The 23,369-nt window shown below is 40.4% G+C and overlaps 1 protein-coding gene across 1 annotated transcript in view; it reads left to right on the plus strand.

Moving 5' to 3' along the window:
- Nucleotides 1–1,124: 1,124 nt before the first annotated feature.
- Nucleotides 1,125–23,369, plus strand: part of LOC129730639 (proton-coupled amino acid transporter-like protein pathetic) — a 63,566-nt gene continuing 41,321 nt past the window's right edge. Inside the window, exon 1 of the mRNA XM_055690143.1 lies at nt 1,125–1,460. Coding sequence (XP_055546118.1) covers nt 1,395–1,460 — 66 coding nt within the window. The 5' untranslated portion in view covers nt 1,125–1,394. The remainder of the gene's footprint in view (nt 1,461–23,369) is intronic.

The raw sequence follows: 23,369 nt of genomic DNA on the forward strand, positions 1-23,369 counted from the left end.
AAAAACAGTTAAATAATGGTTGCTTAACTAGCCTAATAGAAGAATTTTAGTTAACAAAATATGACTGCGTTTGTCAAAATTTTACGTACGACATTGAACGCCATACAACATTGCATGTTCCTTTTTTCAAGTTCAAAGATAACCAATGTCTAAGAATTTAAAGGATCGCTAAGAATTGGAAGGATGGCTGTAAAAAAAAACCTTTATGCATATTATTGATTACGGACATTAAAAAACAGTTGAAGCTTAGGCGTCGTACACAAATTACGTAACGCTGAAAATCTAGATTTCAGACCAATTAATCCAAAGCAACATTTCTACAGAATTTAAATAAAGAAATTTGCGCACAGATTGTGCGTAATCGGAACATCCTTTTCTGCCCCTTCCGAGGCAAAAATTAACAGCATGAACATTACCGTAAACGAATCAAGCGAGTCACCTCTCGTCATATCCAAGTGTACGTTGGTTCTTAAATGAATTTGACTTCTAGCCGTTGTCCTCCATGAACCTGTTCAGCAGCACATCAGCGCCGACGCAAGGAGAAACCTTATTTTCTACATCATATCTTGTTACCAAATAGAATGCTGGGCAATTCCGGCAAATCATTGCGCACAAAGTTATAACGAATGATCGTCAACTTTGAAGAAGCGTTACGATTCAACTGTAAGGAGTTAGTAGACAAAAGCTAACACGTAACAAATAAAATAAGTAAATATCATTCAGCGCCAGTGTCAAATGAAACGCATCGTTGCATCTTGTTAGAAAATAAACGTACCTATAATGCACTGATGCATTCACGCGAATGATATCAATTCGTAAAGCGCTGCCAGATCAAATTTGCTTAATATTCATCAATGCAAATTATGCAAGCAAAATGGCAAAACTCTCCCCTTTTTTTTTTTGTTTGAATGATTCGTACATCCAAACGGTGAAGGTTACCCCTCCACCCTTAAAGCTTACAACTGAGAGCTAATTTGATGCAGCAATGAGCCTCCCTCGAATTAAACTCCCTCCATTGCAAAAAAGAACGGATGTTTTTAGATTGTAATCCAACTACCATAGACGAATGATCAAGCGGGCCGCTCTGGCCCGCGGGCGCTACATTTTTATTGCACTACATTGCAAGATTTTAGTCACTTCACGATGAGCTGCGGCGGCAGTGTCGCTTTAGTGATGTCCCAGTGAACACTTCCGAATGTGAGCTGTTGACACTCAGAGAACTGCCCCTAACGACTGTTTTTCGGCGCGTAGACTTTCCAATCGTGAAACCTTCTAGCGTAACCGTTACGGTTCTCCGAGCGACTAATTACAAAGAACTTTGGTAATCTTATGCGATTGATTTAGTCAACACCCGTCAGCTCTGTGCTAATTGTTGAAGGAGTATACGTACGAATATGGATCAAAATGTTCCGGCATTGGAAACAGCTGTTCAATCACAAACCAGTTCAGAAAAATCAGAGGTGAGGAATGATTAATTCTATTAACCCTCTAGTGCCAACAATTCTAGTGGTAGAAAATATTGCCAACTATTCTAGTGGTAGGATATATTTTGTTTCTATATTGCGTTTCAAGTTGAGTTGCCTATTTATATTCTGTTCAGTTGAATTTTACCTAAAAACATCAATATAAAAGATAGCGGTATAACATGAAAAAATTTCCAGATGAACTGGACAAAACACGCCGCATTGATTGAATAAAATAACAAATCAATAATAAAAGAAAACATATCTAGAGATAAAAAATAATAATAAAATAAAAAATTCAAAGATATTCGGAAATAGAGGGAACAGAGGGAACAGCGAATTTGCAATAAGTACTGCCTCAGACTAACAGACATAACAATTAGAATAAATTTTTAATAAAATCGTCGTTCGGATAACACCAGTACTTCAAGCAAGTGACACTAGCACCATCTGCTTCCGTGTTCGCGCTGCGTCTTGTATTTGAACATCAGCGCTAGTGTACGTGCATGTGTCAAATTGGGAACCACATATGTACTGAGTATAGGATTGCATAACAGCTCTCCAGACGGTGCTGTCGCGCGATGGCTGTAATTCGATTGAAAATTTGAAATGATCGATTCATTGTAGCAATAGAGCTAGGTTTCAGTGTTACGTCTGTAAATCTCAATCTCAAGTTGTGGAAAACACTACAAGGTATACAGCCCTAGGGTTGTATGAAATGGTGACGTGGGACTAAACACTGTAATTAGGGGATTTTTTGTTACAAAATATACAGAGTCTGCAGACAGAATCAATGTGTTTATTTTCAGCCTCCCCTGGAAATCAATTTTTGGAATATATTCAACAACACTCGAAGAAATATCATTAATATTTGGCGATATCATGCCTTTAGTATTTTTTTTTGTGCAAAAAAATATGTATTTAACAAGGCACAAGCATATCGTGCTTGTTGAAGAAGCACCAAGAATTTCTCATAATGCGTCAAAGTCAGAATTATCTCTATATCCTCAAAAACCAAATCCAATAAGGCTTACGTTATCATGATGAATGGTTTTGTCTTATTTAACTCTAACTAAATCGAATCTATAGTATGGATATTACTTTCAAAATAATATGGAAGCCCTTACAAAGGTTCATCAATTGGAAAACATAAAAAAATATTTTGAACAAAATTCCTAACAAGTTCCAGCAAAAAATCGTAGAAATCCACAATTACATTTTTATTTTTTGCTTGACAATTTTTTCATTTGCCTGCAACTACATTCGCTGTATTACGAAGACAGGAAATATACGTTTATTATGGTAAAGCTTAGAATAATAATATATCATCTAACAATTTTGAAATATAAAAAGAGATTCTGAACGAATCTTACTAAATAAACTAAAAAATCACAAGCATTCGCAGGTTCTTACTCTTCTATAAATGTATATATTTAGGAATTTACTCTTTCGATACTATCCGGTCACGATTATTTAGTGAATATCGAAGATAAAATTTAAAAAATATCCGTTGCAAAAATTTACAATTCTTGTTAAGTAATTCATGGCAATCATATTTATGAAATAAACTTTCAATCACCATCAACAGCAGCATTGTAGTTTTTCCTCAATTGCATACGAATAGAAATGTACGAACAAAAGTGTACCACTGCAATACGAATAGTACTGCTGCAGTACGAATAGAAGAGTACCAATGCAATCATAGACGACGAGAGACCTGCGGTTCTACACTCCACTGATACTGTTGCTTTTACTGGCATGTTTTCTTTCAAGACATCAGTTTTTATTAGGTTCTACAGTACCTAACACGCAGGTTGAGAGATTGTTCAAGGATGGGTATTGTTTCAAACTTTTAGGAAAACTTTTACCTTCGGGACATCATATTAGTCTAAGCTCATGGAAGCAAAAATAAATTGACCTATTGGGACGGAGAGACTCTGTCAATTTTTATTTCGAAATTGATACAGGGAATAACACAGGGAACGGATGGTGTCCATTCACGTCGTCTGTGCTAGGAATGCTCGCATGTAATTGGTTCATTATTCGCGTAAATTTGTTATTGAAATTATTATCAATTTTACCGCTTAGCAATGAAATTAGAGTGATAATTAACACATTACAAAAATGTTATACATTTTATCTATCCAACAACATATTGGTTATTGTTATCCATCATGTGGTTATGCTGTTATTAGCGTTTGAAATCTGACGCAACATTTGCCCGTTTCATTTCCAATTTTACAGAATGCATCCCAGTATAGTAAAAATTCAGGGGCCTAACTTCGATATAGACGTTAGTCAACGTCAACAAAGACGTGTTCCACGTCAAAAAAAATTTCCGCTAAAAAAATATTGATCGTTATTAGTTTACTACAACTCATTCCACAACAGCTTTCATATAGGGTATACAATCAAAAGTTTCTGAGCAAAAATACTTCCAATAAATTTTATGCTGAAATACATACGTCCTTTGAAAAAATACATTTAGGTTTGAGAAATGTATCCACCATGAAAAGTACTCACTTATTTCAACCGAACGTATGAAAAATTTCATAAAAATCGGAACGTATTCCAATATTTACCCTTTTAATTTTCACAGCGCACTTCGCGGCAATAATTGATTATTTTTTTATACGGTCAAACGTGTTCTGTAAATTGTTTAGTATTACCCTAACCATGTACAGTGACATTAGATGCATGAAAAAAAATCTTCATTACCTCCTTTACGAGTGTGAAAAATTAGAGTATATGATCCTATTTTCGCCCTATTACATATTATCAACATTTGTAACATTGACACTCACAACGAGAATAGCCCACATTTTGTAACTAAATCAGTCTATCAATTTTGGAAATGGTTTTGGTTGGTCTAATCCAGGTTTATCATGAAGTAGAAAATGGATATTTTGTTAATATTATATGTTAGTTCAATTAAACAAGTTGGGCTAAGCTCCAGATTTGGTGCGTTTTTAATGGAACTTTCTAGCGAATTTAGTTATACTTAAATACTTGGAACTGAGGTAACTAACATGTAATAAATGGATTACACGTATCTGTTCGAAGATACGCATTATAACGGAAATTTTAGATGAATCTCACCTATACCGCTGTATCTAAAATCAAACTAATTTTTGATATTGTCATTTCTGCTATTCTTCGAATGTTGAGGCACGAAAGTGATTTGAATGGTGAGACAAATTTGGGAGGGTTGTAAAATATAATTTGCTAAAAAATATCATTCATATCTTCTTTATTTTCAAAATAAACTAAATAGTGTTATTATAGTTAGAACTGCATTTTCTATCTACCCGATGATGATGATGGTCGCCTTTCATGTTTATCTCCATTTTTAATTTTGAAACATCGACAGCGTAGAGCAAACAACTTTGATGATGATACTACACTGATGATTTGACTCCCTGCAGAAATGGCTTATAAGACAATTTTGCGACTAATGAGAAATAAAATTTCAAAGGCATAATACATTTTGAATTAATCAACTTTATCGAAAACGCGACGATTCTGTCTCATAAATGAAGTAAGATTTTTAGGTTTTAAGCGGTCCTCTCCAAAAATGCGACCCCCTCCCCGTGAAAGTGGGAGGATCATGTGAAGAAAAAAATTATTGTATCCTTGAGTATAGCTTATACTATTGATATTATTTTAAACATATTTCAAATAAGTTAATCTTAAAGCACAGTCTTAGCACTACATTCCGATTCGAAACTCGATCTTCTGTTTATTATACACTGACTTCGCAGCCAACTGCTAAGTGTACAGGACAATTGCGGGGCCAGCACTACTGTCATACTGACACAAGGTGCTCCGAGTGGTAAATTAAGTAATCCTTTGGTCAAAATAAGAGCTCAGAGAAGACTCTTGATTAAAAACAACATCATAGTAACATCTTCCAAAGTTGAATTATTTAAAGAATTTGAGCGAAATCTCCTTTTTTTTCGAAAGGTGGAAACCCCCCTTCTCTTTGTTCGGTATAAGAAGAATCCCACGCATTGCATAATAGGCATCTTAGATCTTGGAAATGAGCTTTTCAAATTAGTCCATAGCGGGGCCGGTGTCACATTATTTTCCTGAGTGGGTAGTAAGGAGGGAAGGTTCATGGGTGACAACGGCGTAGCCGGGGGGGGGGGAGTTAGGAGGAGTGACCTTCTGATACCTGAACAAAATTTAACGAAAAGTCGACAGTGCATCAACAATAGGGTGCCAATGGAATGTTTAAGAAAAATTAGATTTTCGAATTTCGTTCAGTAGTCATGTTTCCCATTAATTTCCCATGGAAGGCTGATTTGCAAAAGTAATTCCACGCCCTTGCGAGTGGCTTTCCGAGAGTTCACCGGAACATTCGCCACGGTGGACAGCGTGTAGGCATGTTTTTTAGTTCTTTCTTCGTTCTATTTATCAATTCCTGCTCAATTTTCGCGTCAAAATTGTTGTGGTAGGTCTCACGCTTCTGGTTCGTCCAGAAACTCTGGATGGGATGCAGCTGGGGATCGTTGGGTGGGTTGACCGACCTGGGTACCGCATCGATTTTCAGCCGCTCCATCTCCACCCACGATTGCTTCGAGTAATGGGCCGACACCAGATCGGGCCAGAGCACCGCGTCTTCATCCCTACGGTATTTTTTTGCTAAACGACGCAACTTCCGGCAGGCACTTCGCACTATGAATTTCCCCGTTCACGGCCAGTACGGAGCTTCTCGCTGATTGTCAGCCACAGCAGCACCTTCTTTGGAAACTTGGTGTGTGAAATGAATTTCACCTCAGAGGTCACTTTCTTCGTGGATAAAGTAAAATATGGAGTGCCCTGCCAGTTGTTGTCATACATGGTGAGATAGGTCTCGGCGTGGACCGCCATCATCACGTCGCGATTCACCGGAAAAATCGACTCGACCATCGAGCAACTCCGAAGCCAATAGACGGAACTTTCGCTTTCTGATGGCCCTGTTCACCAGGTACTTTTCCACTGTTTGGCCGGTTGAACGCCACACCCCCTTGGTTTTCCTCTTCAACATTCTTTGGAGTTTCTTGTCGCTCAGGGTCGTCGGCCGTTTGGAACCGGTCTTTCTTTCGATACTCTGATTGTAGTCCAGCAGTGCCAAGATGTTGTAGACACCGGAACAAGCGAAACCGGCGTCCCTTTTCCGTACGATGTTTGCTTTCGACGCGACGGGGTAACGTTCTTTGATCGCGCACACTTCTGAACGGAGTAGTTTCACTGTTTTCGTTATTATGGTTAGATTTTGAGTCAATTTCTATCTGCTGACTAATGGGTTACTATGCTTGGGTAGTTTCGTCAGTGCGTGTAAAGGTAAACTTATAAAAAATCGGACTTTTTTGAGCATTTTTTTCAATGCTAACGTCAAGACTCAACAGTTTTGTCTTCTCGAAATAAGTTTCCATTCAAAATTTGAGCTTAATCGAACTTCTGAGAGGGTTCCACTTACAGTCGTGAAAGTCTTACATTTTTGACCAACCTAAAAATGCACAAGAGTAGTTTTTGAAGTTTCAGAAATCGATTTCTTTATAGCAAATCTCTTAGAAATGCATAAAATGTCGAGAACTGCTGTTGTTTCATATAAATCAGTTTTAAAAACAAAAATTAAATTTCAGGGACATGGAAACTTTTGCGTTGGGAGACTCGAGCTACACCAGAACACACAAGAGACACTCCCAGCTCGAACATTTCCTTTATCGATAAAAAAACTGTAACTTCGGCCGCTTTGAGGCTCTACTTCCCAAAGTCCGATTAAGCTCAAATTTGGCATGGGAAATTTTTACCAAAAAACAAAACTTTAGAACTCTATCGTAAATGAAATTCAGAACTCCATCGTAAATGAAACAATAAAAAAAATAATCCTTTTCTCTGAGTAACGTTACAACTATACATAAGTCTGTAGATTTATAACCTCTCGCTCAACGATATCCATCAAAAAATCTGTCGCTCGCAAGAGTACTTTTTTTTTGGTTTTGTCCGATAGTTCCGTGTGGGCAAGTACCCACATGGATATTTTCCGAGTGGGTACTACTACCCATACTACCCACATGAAACGCCGGCCCTGGTCCATAGTGCTCACGTTATGTTCGCTCTGCTTGGCCAGCATGTACGGACCATACATGAAAGTCCAGGGAATTGGGGTCAGGGACCACAACGTCTTTTGAAGAAAATCAGTCAAATTTTCCCGACGCCGCGCTTGGACGATATTCGCCGTGTGGGTTAGTGCGCCGTTCTGTTGGAAAACGTAATGATCCTTCCCGTAGAGGTCCCGAACTGCCGAGGCCGGAGTTGATGCCCGGACGAACACATACGATTCGCATAGATTCTCTAGGATTCCTCACATTGGATTCGTGAGCGTCCTTGAAAAGGATTCCTGAAAAAAGGATTCTAGGATTCTTGAATAAGAATCCTGAGTGGGAATCCTCCGGATCGTGTTTGCGATTCCTGTCACGATTCCGTCACCGAGTTAAAGGTATCCTGGAGATTCTTACTCAGGATTCCCTGCGTGTTAGTAAAGGTAGTCACAGTTTGCTAAATAAACAACTTCCCACGCCTGGATACACCCCAAACCGTCACCAACTCAGTGCTCTGGAACCGCATGGACGAGAGGATGATGATCAACATCGGCACCACAGTCGATCATTTTTGACATTGTGCGCCTGTTAACCGGAATATTTGCCATGGCGGACGAAAACGTGCGTGTAGGCATGTTTTTGAGTTCTTCCTTAGTTTTATTTATCGCCTCCCGGCAGGCACTTCGTACTATAAATTTCCCCGTTCACGACAAATCCGGAGCGAAACCCGCTCTTTGACATCCACTGATTGTCAGCCACAGCTGCAGCTTTTTGGGGGTAAAACACGAAGTGCCCTGCCAGTCGTTGCCATCAATTGGAGCTGTTTGTCGCTCACCCTGAGCGACTGTCCGGAACCGGGCTTTTATCTTATGCTTTGATTGTTGTCCAATAGTGTCAAGATGGTGTAGATACCGGAACAGACGTATCCGGTGCCCACAAAGTTCCGCACGATGTTCGTTTTCGACACGGTGGAGTACCGTTATTTGAACGCGCACACTTCTGAACGGAGTAGCTTCATTGTTTTCGCCATCACGATTAGAGTTCTATTGATAGAGCAGTCCATTTTTGTTTTTTTTTTTTTCTGATACATTTACCAGTTTCGTCAGTGTGTGTGAAGGTAAACCCGTGAAAAATAGGCAATTTTTGTGCATTTTTTTAATTTGTATGTCATCCATAACGTACTAAAGTAAAAACCGGACCATTTTACCATTTTCATTTTAAACGCATTCCATTATAATTTCCAATTATCGGTGTTCTGGTTTATTCGCAATTTTTAGAGTATCAAAAACTTTGACATATTGCAGACGGTATGAGGTATACTTTTTTTTAACTTTGAGAATGTTAAGAATGAGATTGATCTGTATCTATATTTAAATACATATTTAAATTTTAAGACTTTTTTCACTGCTTGAGAAATTGCGTGTATTTCCGTTTATAATTTTCACACATTTGAGTTTCAAACTAAGACCTGTTGAAAATGATTAAGATAAATCGATATAGTTTGCACTGACCTGGTTCCAACTATTTGTGATTCCGATATTTATTTTGATGTTTTATTGTTGAACTTTAAAAGAAATCTGCTATTTGCATCATATAACAAGGGCTCTAAATTCTGTTTTGTGCGTATTTAGTATAGTGATTGGAATGCCCCGATAAAGGTTTCAAGTGTTCAGGAGCAAGCATCCTTTTTCCTGGTAACTTTATATACATTCCGTTGTTGACTATCATTGCACAAATTTATGGTCGATAGTCAAGTTTTTAATGATTTTCTCTGCAAAATTAGTATTGAAGTGTGTTTTGTAACATATAATGATATATTGTAACAAACTATAAGTTTTCACAATCCTGCTGCCAATTTCGCCCTTTTTGTATTTATGTTTACCGCGTTCTTGCAAAGTGATAACAGTTGAAAAAATTCAACTTAGATCAAATTAAAAATTAAAGACCATTACTCTTAGGTTTGTTTCCGAATTTCGCAATGACAAGGCATTCAGTTTAAAACTTAGGCAAAGTTTCACGGCATCGGGTGAACGAATAAAGAAGACGTTTAAAAAACTTTTAACCTCGGAGTTTCCTTATTAGGTATATGAAATATTTTGAATATTTCACTAAGAAACTAAATTTTCGTATACAGCCCAATAAACAATTTTGCTGAATAACGGCTTGTTAAGCAATAGTTCAGCCGAAATCTACTGAATAATGGCGAAACGGTTCAGTAAAGAACTTGGTAACTGGGCATTCTTTTAAACGCTCACACAGATATTGCTCATTTCTACCGGTTCTCGTATTAATCTGCTGGTTCTCGATTAATTACTTTCGTAAAACAAACGAAAAAATCACAGGAAGGTTGTATGCAAAGCCACGACCGCAAGGTTGAAGTAGAATACTTTTACAAGAAAGATAACCCGGCTGCTTGCGTGTCAGTCATTTTTTCTAGTAAATAAACGTTGACCGTTCATTGGCAGTATTGTAATTTCTTTTTGTTTGATATTTTGAATGAAGTTCATTGAATATTTTTAAATTTTGTGCAAATGAGAAGTTGAAGTGCTGCCGAATTGTAATATGCACATTTAATACGACATCATTAAACAGGAACGGAAAAAAGGCTACGGTTGTGCAGAACGCGAATGCCGGCGCGATGCGATTCGCCTTACCGTGGTGAAATGTACAGCTCTTTCTAAGGCGAAGTAGAGCTATACATTTCAACACATTTCGTCTTGCCGAATCGCATCGCGCCGTTGTTTGCGTTCTGCATGACCGTAGCCAAACACTAAGCGACGCAAACACGTAATAATAGTCAGAGTAAGTATGTAGATGAAGATAATTAACTTTGGATTATAGCGCAAAACGAGAAAATATTAACTCTTCAAATATTCATTTGTGTTCTTCAAATTTCAGTTGTTCGATTTAATATCCGATGAAATGTCTGTTTATTATCTGATGAAGCTCTTATATAGGCCAAATGATGCATTCCCAATTTACTAGGACCGTAACTCTGCCGACCGTGCTTGGGAAAGCGCGGTATAACGACCAATCAGAGGTCGAATTTTGTGTTTTGACAAGGCTTAAGAATTTTCAATAGTACAATAGTTCGAATGATAAAATTGCAATTTCATGCATTTGGTAGGAATCTTAGAAGATTTTCTAATCGATTGCTGCAAAAACGAAGGAAATCCATCGAAAACTAACCGATTTATTAGCATTTGAAATTGGACATATTTCTCACTTTTTTCAGTTTTAGATTTTCATTTCACATCCCTATGTAGCCGAACTTCCTGAGAGAAGTATTCTACTTCAAAAAGTATGGTGTGGTTCAAAATCGGTTGCTAATTACAACCTTTGAGCTGCCCTAACATTGGGGGAATTAAGATACACGGACAACATGCACTGTGGAAGCTATTTCACATTCAGTAAATTAAACGGGTGCGACAAATTTAAATTGCTAGGATGCAACACAGAATGCTTGCTTGCGTTGACAAAAATTATTAACTTTCAATGACTTGTTTATTTGCCTTCAAAAAGGCATTTTGATTTCCGAAACTGGATTTCCTGATGGCAATCATCATGCTGCCCCAACACGGGGGGAATAATGGCTGTCTGGCGACACACGCTGAGAAAAACCGCGCTGCTCCTGAGACGTGGTGACCAACCACAGGGCTAGTGCTGCTGCTGAGGAAGGACGACTGCTGTTGTCGCTGTCTGATGCTACGCTATGCCACAGTTGTGGCCGCTATACGCTGGCCTATCCACAGCCAAGCACAGTTGTGGCCGCTTCCGCTATCGATGGTACCCACTGCTGCTAAGGGAGGACTGCTGTCGTCGCTGTTCAGAACTGTTATGAGCGGCTTGGACTAAAACAGGCTCTTATATAGGGATGAAAATAGGAATGAATTATTTCACGTACGTGGTGGAATGATATAGCGATCATTTGATAAGCTCCACCTCTTTTTTCAGTTTCTAAAGTTTTTCCTCAGTTTCGTAGCACGGATGCACAAAAATGATTTCTTGTCGAGCCGGACCGATAGCACTCTCATTGAAGCAACAAAATAACATGTTTTGTGTCGTGTTGTGCAGCTTGGTTGAAGAAAATGTTCCCGTCCCCGTGTCGCATGTAAGCAGATTATTGCGTTCAGTAGACAGTATAGAGATAGTGTATCCAGCGAATAAACACCGATGGTGCTCTCACACACGCAACGGTTTTAACCCGTATCTTATTGCGGTTTGTAACATCAAGCGATTTCGTTTGCTCGCTGTTGCGTGTTGCATCATGTTGCAACTTGGCAGCTGGGAGATGACGAAATTCTGTTTATGCTGATTGATTGAATCGACTTCATATTAGCTCTGCATAGTCGGACTAACTGCTTTTGTGAAGGCGTACTAACAGGGAAATTTATTATTCAATGTCGGTTATGCTGATCGCAGCCTTTGCGCTGCCCCTACAGTGGGGGGTTTACTAAATAAAGTGAAAGTAAAAATTAGACAACTACAACAGAATTTGATTGCATCCCGCACAGAATGTCTGCTTGTGTTGATGCCAGAAAATTATTAACCTTCAATTATTTTTTATTTGCCTTGAAAAAAGCATGGTGTGGTTCAAAATCGGTTGCTAATTACAACCTTTGAGCTGCCCTAACATTGGGGGAAATAAGATACACGGACAACATGCACTGTGGAAGCTATTTCACATTCAGTAAATTAAACGGGTGCGACAAATTTAAATTGCTAGGATGCAACACAGAATGCTTGCTTGCGTTGACAAAAATTATTAACTTTCAATGACTTGTTTATTTGCCTTCAAAAAGGCATTTTGATTTCCGAAACTGGATTTCCTGATGGCAATCATTATGCTGCCCCAACACGGGGGGAATAATGGCTGTCTGGCGACACACGCTGAGAAAAACCGCGCTGCTCCTGAGACGTGGTGACCAACCACAGGGCTAGTGCTGCTGCTGAGGAAGGACGACTGCTGTTGTCGCTGTCTGATGCTACGCTATGCCACAGTTGTGGCCGCTATACGCTGGCCTATCCACAGCCAAGCCACAGTTGTGGCCGCTTCCGCTATCGATGGTACCCACTGCTGCTAAGGGAGGACTGCTGTCGTCGCTGTTCAGAACTGTTATAAGCGGCTTGGACTAAAACAGGCTCTTATATAGGGATGAAAATAGGAATGAATTATTTCACGTACGTGGTGGAATGATATAGCGATCATTTGATAAGCTCCACCTCTTTTTTCAGTTTCTAAAGTTTTTCCTCAGTTTCGTAGCACGGATGCACAAAAATGATTTCTTGTCGAGCCGGACCGATAGCACTCTCATTGAAGCAACAAAATAACATGTTTTGTGTCGTGTTGTGCAGCTTGGTTGAAGAAAATGTTCCCGTCCCCGTGTCGCATGTAAGCAGATTATTGCGTTCAGTAGACAGTATAGAGATAGTGTATCCAGCGAATAAACACCGATGGTGCTCTCACACACGCAACGGTTTTAACCCGTATCTTATTGCGGCTTGTAACATCAAGCGATTTCGTTTGCTCGCTGTTGCGTGTTGCATCATGTTGCAACTTGGCAGCTGGGAGATGACGAAATTCTGTTTATGCTGATTGATTGAATCGACTTCATATTAGCTCTGCATAGTCGGACTAACTGCTTTTGTGAAGGCGTACTAACAGGGAAATTTATTATTCAATGTCGGTTATGCTGATCGCAGCCTTTGCGCTGCCCCTACAGTGGGGGGTTTACTAAATAAAGTGAAAGTAAAAATTAGACAACTACAACAGAATTTGATTGCATCCCGCACAGAATGTCTGCTTGTGTTGATGCCAGAAAATTATTAACCTTCAATTATTTTTTATTTGCCTTGAAAAAAGCATGGTGTGGTTCAAAATCGGTTGCTAATTACAACCTTTGAGCTGCCCTAACATTGGGGGAAATAAGATACACGGACAACATGCACTGTGGAAGCTATTTCACATTCAGTAAATTAAACGGGTGCGACAAATTTAAATTGCTGGGATGCAACACAGAATGCTTGCTTGCGTTGACAAAAATTATTAACTTTCAATGACTTTTTTATTTGCCTTCAAAAAGGCATTTTGATTTCCGAAACTGGATTTCCTGATGGCAATCATTATGCTGCCCCAACACGGGGGGAATAATGGCTGTCTGGCGACACACGCTGAGAAAAACCGCGCTGCTCCTGAGACGTGGTGACCAACCACAGGGCTAGTGCTGCTGCTGAGGAAGGACGACTGCTGTTGTCGCTGTCTGATGCTACGCTATGCCACAGTTGTGGCCGCTATACGCTGGCCTATCCACAGCCAAGCCACAGTTGTGGCCGCTTCCGCTATCGATGGTACCCACTGCTGCTAAGGGAGGACTGCTGTCGTCGCTGTTCAGAACTATTATGAGCGGCTCCGGCTGAAACAGGCTCTTATATAGGCCAAATAGCATGTTTTCAATTGCAAGGTATATGATTCTGTCGACCGTGCTTGGGAAGCAAGCATATAACGACCAATCAGGGGTCGAAATTTTCGTTTTGACAAGGCTTGACTATTTTCAATAGTACAATAGTGTGAATAATAAAATTACAATTATCTTATTTTGGGAAGAATCTTAGAAGATTTTCCAATCTATTGCTGCAAGAACGAAGGAAATCCATCGAATACTAATCGGTTTATTAGCATTTGAAATTGGACATATTTTTCACTTTTTTCGGTTTTAGATTTTCATTTCACATCCCTATGTAGCCGAACTTCCTGAGAGAAGTATTCTACTTCAAAATGAAACTTTTGAAGCAATAAAAATTCTAAACTAATCTGTTTATTTAAAGTAAGGTCGTAGTTTCATAGTAGACAACAAGCCATCGCCCTCGTGCACATTGCTGATGTGCTCGAATATTAAGCGATCGGAACTCAGCAGCTGTGCTTTTATCACAGCCTGCATGTATGCTATTCCATTTTGTTGCCCTCCAACGATAAGCTTTACCTCTCTTAGTGCTTTTCATTCATGAAACATATTTTGTTCAGCTCCAGAAGTGCGGTAGTAGTACCCACGATAGTAGAGTGACTGCTTCAGATAGGGGCATACATTCTTATATCTTACGATAACGCGCTACAGCAACCGGCAGCCGCTACGGAATCGAGCTGGAAGTGCGTTTACTAGTCGATCATCGATCAATAGGAGACGAGTCGGAAATGATCTTTATCATTGTGGGTGTTTCTTGCTGCGCAATTGCTTATGCTGCTACATATGTACTAGTGCGGAGAACTATTTCCGCAATTAAAATCTATTAAAAACGTGGTCTAATGGAAATTTTCCGAAGCCGCCATTGCTTCACTGATGCTCTTATTTGGTTAATGAAAACTGGTGGATGGCTGATAGAAAGTTAGTTAACAAGCGGGGAATTTTCAAAAAAATGACAAGTATCTGTCATCGTTTTTATGGCTGGTTAAATTTCCAATACTGCACATGATTCCCACGCCCCACGTGCTTACCCACCAGGCGGCTGAATATCAATTTTTAATTTGCTTTTATTTGTTGGCGTCATCTTCGTGCAGTATCAGTGGCGCTATTATATTCGCGACGCGTCGTGTCACCTATCAATTGAAACAAATTGATCCATACGACATAGCGCATGTGAGTTTTGCGTACACTGTTAACCCGTGACGATTGAAGATTTTACCAAACCAATATTCTCCGGACAGAACAAAATTTGCGACGGAAATAAATCACTGATTGACTGGCCTTGTCGGCGCATAAAATCTGGCATTTTATGACAAATTGATACGCCAAATTGTATTGTCTTGTTCGGCGAAATTCTTATCAATCAATCAGTGCTTGCGTTTGGGGAAAAGCATGCTTCTCATGAAGTTTAACGGATTCCAGTACAGACATATGAAAATTGCGCCTGATATCAATTTAAAATTCTTGCACCAAATGACAGTTCTAATGTAAAATAATGCAATGGATATCGAAAAATAAGATATTCATTGTTTGACAAATGGTAACTTGCGGAAAAGAAAAAATACCATAGAACATTTTTTTCGTCTATAGTTCAGCTCTTGTATTTCTTAAAAGTAATCTTAGTTCACCTATAATGAACCTTCAAGGTGAGGTTCTACGATAGCATAAGCCGTTACGTGAAATGCCAAATGTGAAAAAGAGGGACTTCAACAAAAGATTCTTAGCTCTTAATACCCTTGAATGCAAAAAAAACTTATTCAAATTCGAGCACATGTGCGTTAAAGAAGAATGGCAATGCCGACAGGCATTTCTTTGCATTCCCTACCTGCCGCCATGAACAATCATGGCAAAACGTGACATTCAACTGATGTTTCCCGGTGCTACCACCGAGAAACAGCAGAAAAGGTGACCGACCGAATATTTCACACCGACCAATTACTCGCTATCGTTTGTCTAAAATAATCTAAAGTAATCAAATGCTGGGCTAATTAGCCTCAGCAACTTTGAGGCAAAAGTGCAAAACATTTCGGTCCAGTAACCAAACATCTTGCCGTTATCTACCGGAAAGATTTGGGCAATGAAATACGAGATAACGAGATGCGTTCGTTTTACCACCCTTATTGTCGTTCGGCTTCTGTAAGGGATGAGCACGTAGCTTTGCGTGTAGAGTAATTTTTTGGCGCCTCGTGCAGGATAAATTTAGCCAATTGTGCAAATTAATTATAGCACTTCGTCAATCACGAGCACTGAACCAGGCAGGTGATCGTCTCGGGATGTAATGTAGGTATCTATATCCACTACTGGGGGCAATGGCTCGAAATCAAATTCGACTAGGCGACGCAAAACTGTGCAAGGTTTCGCCCGTGTCTATTGCAGGGAATAATTAGTAATTGCGGTGGTGATGACATCCGATGTTGACAATTTCAAATTAACGGCAATTGCTCATCTCATTTTGTGCGGAAATATTATAAGCTTTTACTTACTACAGTGGGTACATTTTATCTCGAAGAAAAGGTAACAATTTATCCAAATTCGTTTACCTAATACTCTCTGCGTTATATTTATCTGCAGCTTGTAGGGTCTTGTTATTGGCTATCAAATAATATACAAGTCATCATTACCAGAATATCTGCCAGGTCGGTTTAATTTGCTCCCACGCTTTTATTCAACTTAGAAAGTGAGTAACACTTTTCTTACCTTAAATCTTATATCCTTTTATTTATCACGAATGAAACAATTCTTCAGAAACTTAACACGTATACCGTTGTTCAACCACAGTTGCATTTCAATTCCATCTTATTTAGTTTTTTTATGCTGCCAAAGAAAACCTCTACTCTACACATTTTAGACACTTGTGTTTCTAGATTATCACTTCCATTAAAAATATTTAAGAGCCAGTTCGCAAGAGGCGCAACCGCATGTTGTTTTGATGTACTCCGATTGGGCTGAAATTTTCAGCGTTTGCTTGTCTATTCAAGGTAGGATGTTTTGCAAAATTTCAATTTTTCTCATTGAGGTTGAGTGGGGTAAAACGGCCTTTGAAAACGATATGTCCAAAAACGTCCAAATACTCAAAAGTGCAATAACTCCTGCTAGACTTGATGGATTTTCCTAAAAAATTGTAGTATTATTCTACACTAAGAGTACGCATGGTCACAATATATGGCAAAGAGGTAAACTGACGGAAAAAACGCATTTTTCTTTTAAAAATTGTCAATTTTCAGAGTCATCCTATTCTTCTCAACATCGCTAGAAAAAATATCTGAATATGGCGTTTTGTAGAGCAACTCAAGAGCTTCAATGTCATGTATAAGCCAAGTGTGCCAAATGGGGTAAAACGGCCCTAGAAGGTTTTTTTCCAAAAAACCGTCAAAATCACTAAAATCACTAAAAGATACTATCGATATGATACCTTACCTTACCAATCAGACGAGAGCCGTAGTGGCTCGTGCTGTATCAAGAATTTGTCGCCATGTTGCTCGGTTTTGGGCTGTGTTTCGCCAGTTCCCCAAGCGTCTTATCACCCGCAAGTCTCCTTCGATCTGGTGGAACCATCGTGCACGCTGCGCCCCTCTATTTCTGGTGACGGCAGAGTTGCTGAAGAGAAGTGATTACACACGGTTGTCGTCCGGCATCCTTACGACGTGACCGGCCCACCGCATCCTATTGACTTTCGCCAGGTGTGCAATGAGGTTCTCTCCAAGCAGCGCGTGCAGTTCACGGTTCATGCGCCATCGCCATTCTCCGTCGTCCGTCTGTACTCCACCGTAGATAGTCCACAGCACATTCCGTTCGAAAACTCCAAGGGCGTTAAGGTCCTCCGCGAGAAGCGTTGTTGTCTCGCTTCCGCAGAGGACATCACTTATCAAGGTTTTGCACAGCGTCAACTTCGTGCGTCGTCACACTCGACTCGATCGAAGTGTCTTCCGAAGTGAAAAGTAGGCACGATTTTCAGCCTGGATGCGTCTCTGGATCTCTTCGCTGGTGTTATTGTCGGCGGACACTAGTGACCCCAAATACACGAACTCGTCGAACACTTCAAGCTCATCTTCGTCTACGGGACTTGAGTTGAGAGGCTGATGTTGTTTTCGACATTTCGGCATTTATTAGCAGCCCGATTCGTCCGGCTTCGGCTTTTAGTAGGGCGTAAGTTTCTTCCGCCGTCGCAAAGTTACGTGCTATGATGTCAAAGTCATCCGCGAAGCTCAGAAACTGAACAGACCTTGTGAAAATCGTTCCTCTCGTGTCGATACCCGCCATTCTGATCACACCCTCAAGGGCGATGTTAGACAGGAAACAGGAAAGTCCATCACCTTGTCTTAACCCTCTGCGCGATTCAAAGGGACTCGAAAGTATCCCCGAAACACGCGCGCAGCACATCACTAACGCCATGGTGGTCTATGACGAATGTTTCGAATGAAGGTTTCTTGATTGTTAATAGTTTAAGTGTTTGGATAGGTTGTCTTCCTAGAGCCAAGCTACCGAGTCTCGTGATGAGGCCGGTTTTGCTGGGTAGGATGCTATGGACCACAATGGCATCTATTTTATGCCTGCAACCAACCCTGAAAATTGTATCTACCGCAAGAAAGCTTTTTCTCTAGAAGCCACCAGACATAAGGACCTATTGGCGGAATGTTCACCGTTGAAGATTAAAATACCAAATAAGCATTTTTTTCGGGATTCAAATGGTAAGTTGACAACCTGGCATGAGCGTCAAATTTACCTCCGGTCCACACAAGTTCCGATCTCACATCTCCACGAGTCTTACAATCACAAAAAACTGCCAGCTGAAACTTGCACACAACTAGTTGTTGTATTCTGGGCAATGTTGTCACCCGACAACAGCTAAGTGAGAAGGCATGACCATATCTCAGTGGTACAGGAAATGTTTCGCCAACCCGAACGTCTGTTCACCAAGATGGTGCGGCTTAAAACATCGTCTGTTCCCCATGTTAGGGGCGGCTGATGAGCGTCTTGGTGCCAGCGTGGGACTCTAAACAGTACTGTCACGATGGTCCTCCGGCAAGACCGGGGGTAGGTGCTGGCCTTACAAGCCAGCCGTAAAACCAGTCATTACAGGAAGCATATAATGTTATTACGGACCAGAACAATTGGCATAGACCTAGGCAATGAAAACAGACTAATGATTGGAACTTATGGAACTGCAAGTCTCTTAATTTTTTGGGAAGTAGTTGTAGTTCCTTCGACTTATTGATGGTCTGCAAATTCGACATTGTAGCGCTGCAGGAGGTATGCTGAAAGGGAGCTGGCCGAAGCCTTTATTGTGATGGGAAAAATGCAAAAGCGCGTGACCTACTTCCAGCATAGCCTACCATATCGGTACACCTGGAGATCATCCCAACAGACTGAAAAACAGATCGATCACTTCTAACCACTATCTCCTGATGGCCAAAATGCGCCAAAGACTTTCAGTTGTCAACAACATCCCCTACCGTCGACCGTCACGGTATGATCTGGAGCGACTTAAGCTCCCCGAAGTCACTGAGTACGCGCAAAGGCCGGATTAGGGGATACTGTGAAAGCATTCATAAACAGCACAGCGGAAGATGCTTATGGATTCGTCGAGAGGACCTAACGACTGGTTCGACGAGAAGTGTCAAATGATTCTAGACGAGAAGAATGCAGCGCGGGTATTGATGCCGTAGCAACGCGTCCGCGCACGCTTTCTGCCAAGAGCTGAAATGTTCCGAAATAAAAATGGAGGAATCTTGACGGATGACCGTGAGGTGGTCCACTACAATGAACACCTGAATGGCGCAGAGGCAGAGGACCAAGACGGTAGTAGGAACGACTTTGTCAGCATAGCGGATTAGAGGGACATACCACCTGTTACGATAAGTGAAGTTATGGTTAATATCAAGTAGCCCAAAAACAATAAGTCAGCTGGGAAGGATGGCATCGCAGCGGAGTTTATCGAACTAGGTTCGGATAGGTTGGCTCCATGTCTGCATCAGCTGATAGCCAGGATCTGGGATACAGAACACCGGAGGAGTGGCAAGAGAGTGCAATATGCCCAATATACCAAGAGCGACAAGTTGGAATATGTGAACTACCGAGCGATCACGATTCTCAACGCAGCTTACGAAGTGCTCTCCCAGATTATTTTTTGCCATCTAGCGCCTCTAGCACGAAGGTTTCTGGGAAGTTATCAAGCCGGTTTTGTGGATAGGCGATCGACAATGGTCCAGATCTTTACGCTGCGGCAGATCCTCCAAAACAGTCGCGAATACCAAGTCCACATGCACCATCACGCTTACGAAACTATCGAATGTGTAGAGCTATGGATAGTTATGGACAAAAATGGCTTTCCTGCGAAATTATAAAGACTGATCAGGGCCACGATGGATGGTATACAGTGCTGTGTGGGGATATTGGGTACGGTATCAAACCCGTTTGAAACACGCAAGGGGCTTCGACAAGGCGACGGTCTTTCCTGCCTCCTGTTCAACATGGCGCTTGGAGGTGTGCTGAAACGTGCGACCTTTAACAGCTCATCTGCTTCGCTGACAACGTGGACCTTGTCGGAATGACGTTCAGGGCGATCGCCGAATTGTATACCAAGCTGAAACGGGTAGCTGAAAAGGTTGGATTAGAGGTTAATACGTCGAATACCAAGTATCTGCTAGCAGGGGGAACCTCGGATCATTGGTTACATCAGACAACAACTGCAGCAGAGAAAATTCAGACGTATTGTAGCTGGAGGTCGTGCCTTCTACGGACTCCACAAGAGGTCTGGCAAACTTCGCCCCCGTACGAAGTGCACCATTTACAACACGCTCATAAGACCGGTAGTTCTCCGGTAGAGACACGGACAATGCTCGAGGAGGACTTGCAAGCACTAGCAGTAGGTACAATGGGCGGGACATGTTGTAAGAATGCCGGACAACAATCTCGCAAAAATAGTGTTCATCTCAAATCCGGCCGGTACCAGTCGTAGAGGCGCGCAACAAGTTAGATGGCTGACCCAAGTGGAGAAAGATCTTGGAAGTGTAGGATCAAAAACTGGAGGCTAGCTGCCATGGTCCAAGTGCGTTGGCGTAACACACTACACTATTGGATTACACTATTGGAAGCGGTCGCCATTATATGACCAATAGCAGTAGTCCAATCTAGTATAACGCTTCGTATGAAGCGTCCTGCAGAATTCAAAGAGTTCTGCAACAACTCTTTGTCGACGAACTTATATCTTCTGACTTAGGAAGCAGATAAATCACAAAGGAGCTTTGTTCCTATGAACTGATGCAAGTCTTGCAAGTTCTCTAGTTCTGTCGTTTCCATCAATTTGGCATTGACCAGGAATTCAATGTTAATTGATTATTATTACAACCAGGTTTTAAGATGATCAACGATGTCAACTGAGAATATCTTTACTGCCAGGCAACTCATTCCATTGGTGGTGTTGCCTCACAGGTAGGGTAGAACTGCTTAATATAGACCACTTCCTTTAGTGGACCACCTAAACTTCTTACACCAAATGACACATTATAAATATACTTATTATGATTTGTGCTTTGACAACTTCACGTTGCTATAATATTCTTTACTATAATATTCTTCATTAAAGCTGTAAAAAATGTCTTTTAATAACATCCACCTGGTTTGCCATGGTCTGTTAACGTTTTCATAGGAAAGGGCTTTACCAAAAACTGTACTGGCATCACACTTTCCGAGCGAAACTAATCAGATTTTCGATGAACGGGTAGGATAATAGTGTCTTCAAAGATAAGCAATAAATTTTACTAGAAAAAACATTTAAAATATAAAAAAATAGTGGCCCAAATAAGGGTGGAAATAATATTGTTTTCCTTATTCCGACATGCTTCATTTCGAACAAGAGCTACCATCGATATAACGCCGCGAATCATAGTTACCATAGTAACCATAAATTTGTTATGATCGTGTTATTGTACAAAATTGCTTCTAAAATGGGAAAAACGCCGAAAATTGGTAAAAATATAATGAAGCATAGAAGCATAAAAGTAGTGTTTCGACTAGAAAAGCTTACAGACGCTACAATGATCCACGATCCACCGTAATGTTCCGGGCAAGCAGCAAGTGGTCAGGAAAACCACGAAGAGGTAAACCAACTGCATTGACTGCCGCGGAAGGATTCAATTGTTCGTTGGATAACTCGGATAGCACGTGAAGGATTCCCTATTACGAAGTCTACAAGATTCATCTCAGAAAACCCTCGTCATTCGGACGGCAAGATGAAAGCCGGCATGTTGTTACAATAGTAAACTTTTATGTTATTCAATGCTATTGCAATATTCCTTGCGACATTTTTCTCACTATCATGAGTCGTGTAATAGGACTTCATTCACTTCACTCTGTTTTCACCTTGAAGTGATTCCCGTAATGGTACTGTGGATTCATGAACCGCCATCCAATACACTCAGTGCGTAAGCCAGAGTAAGTTTCATCAGCGGAAGCTACGGTTGAAGAGATATATTATTTAGACCTGGCCCAAATTAGGAAACTGTTGTGGTCCAAATAAGGAAACGGTGGCCCATTAAAGGAAACTTAAGCGATGATTTATATTAGAGATATCATCTTGTTGTTTTTCATGCAGAAAATATGTTAAACATGGTACTTCATGTTTACAAATAATGAAATACTAAATTCAGTTTAGATATTTACACTTTTTCTTGCAAAATTTGCAGCTACGCTACTGAGTGGTCCATCAAAGGCAGTTATACCCTATTTTCGCCAGAGGTTTGATTTGAAGACGATGCTGGCATCACCAGCCAATGGCCATGTGCTTGGAACCAGGGGGGATTTACTGCTGTCAAAATTCATATATGTGTGCGTTATCGCAGATCAACTCTGGTCCATGAAGTTTGTTGGTCCATGACGTTTAAAAGATTTCCTGTGTGGTGAGGAAACTTCATGATTTTCAGCTAATTGCAGGCTGCTGCCACCAAATTTCACTACGCAACGCAGTATGAATGAAATTTTTCCGCGATTTTTAGAGTTTTGTTAAAAAAGAACGTTACAATGCTACTAAATTTTACTTCAATCAAAACTACACAAACCAAAACAACCGGACGCCTTGTTGCCAAATATGCTGGTCACGGTTACACGATATTTGACAGATAGATTCCCCCTGCTTGGAACCATTTCGTCTACCTTCATGCAATCTGCAATAGAAAAATAATCCAATATATGGGGATATTTCACCTTGAGACTTTTTCTCAATTTTTAACACAAAATAAAAACAAGTTAGTGATAATTAGGCTGATACAAATTTCGAATTCTTTTTATGTCCAAGATTATCAAAGTTAGCAAAGGGGGTGGCAAAAAGTAAATAACACCGAGACGAAAAAAAAGAAATATCTTTA

This window comes from Wyeomyia smithii, chromosome 3 (genome assembly GCF_029784165.1).
Source record: "Wyeomyia smithii strain HCP4-BCI-WySm-NY-G18 chromosome 3, ASM2978416v1, whole genome shotgun sequence".
NCBI classification, from domain to species: Eukaryota; Metazoa; Arthropoda; class Insecta; order Diptera; family Culicidae; genus Wyeomyia; species Wyeomyia smithii.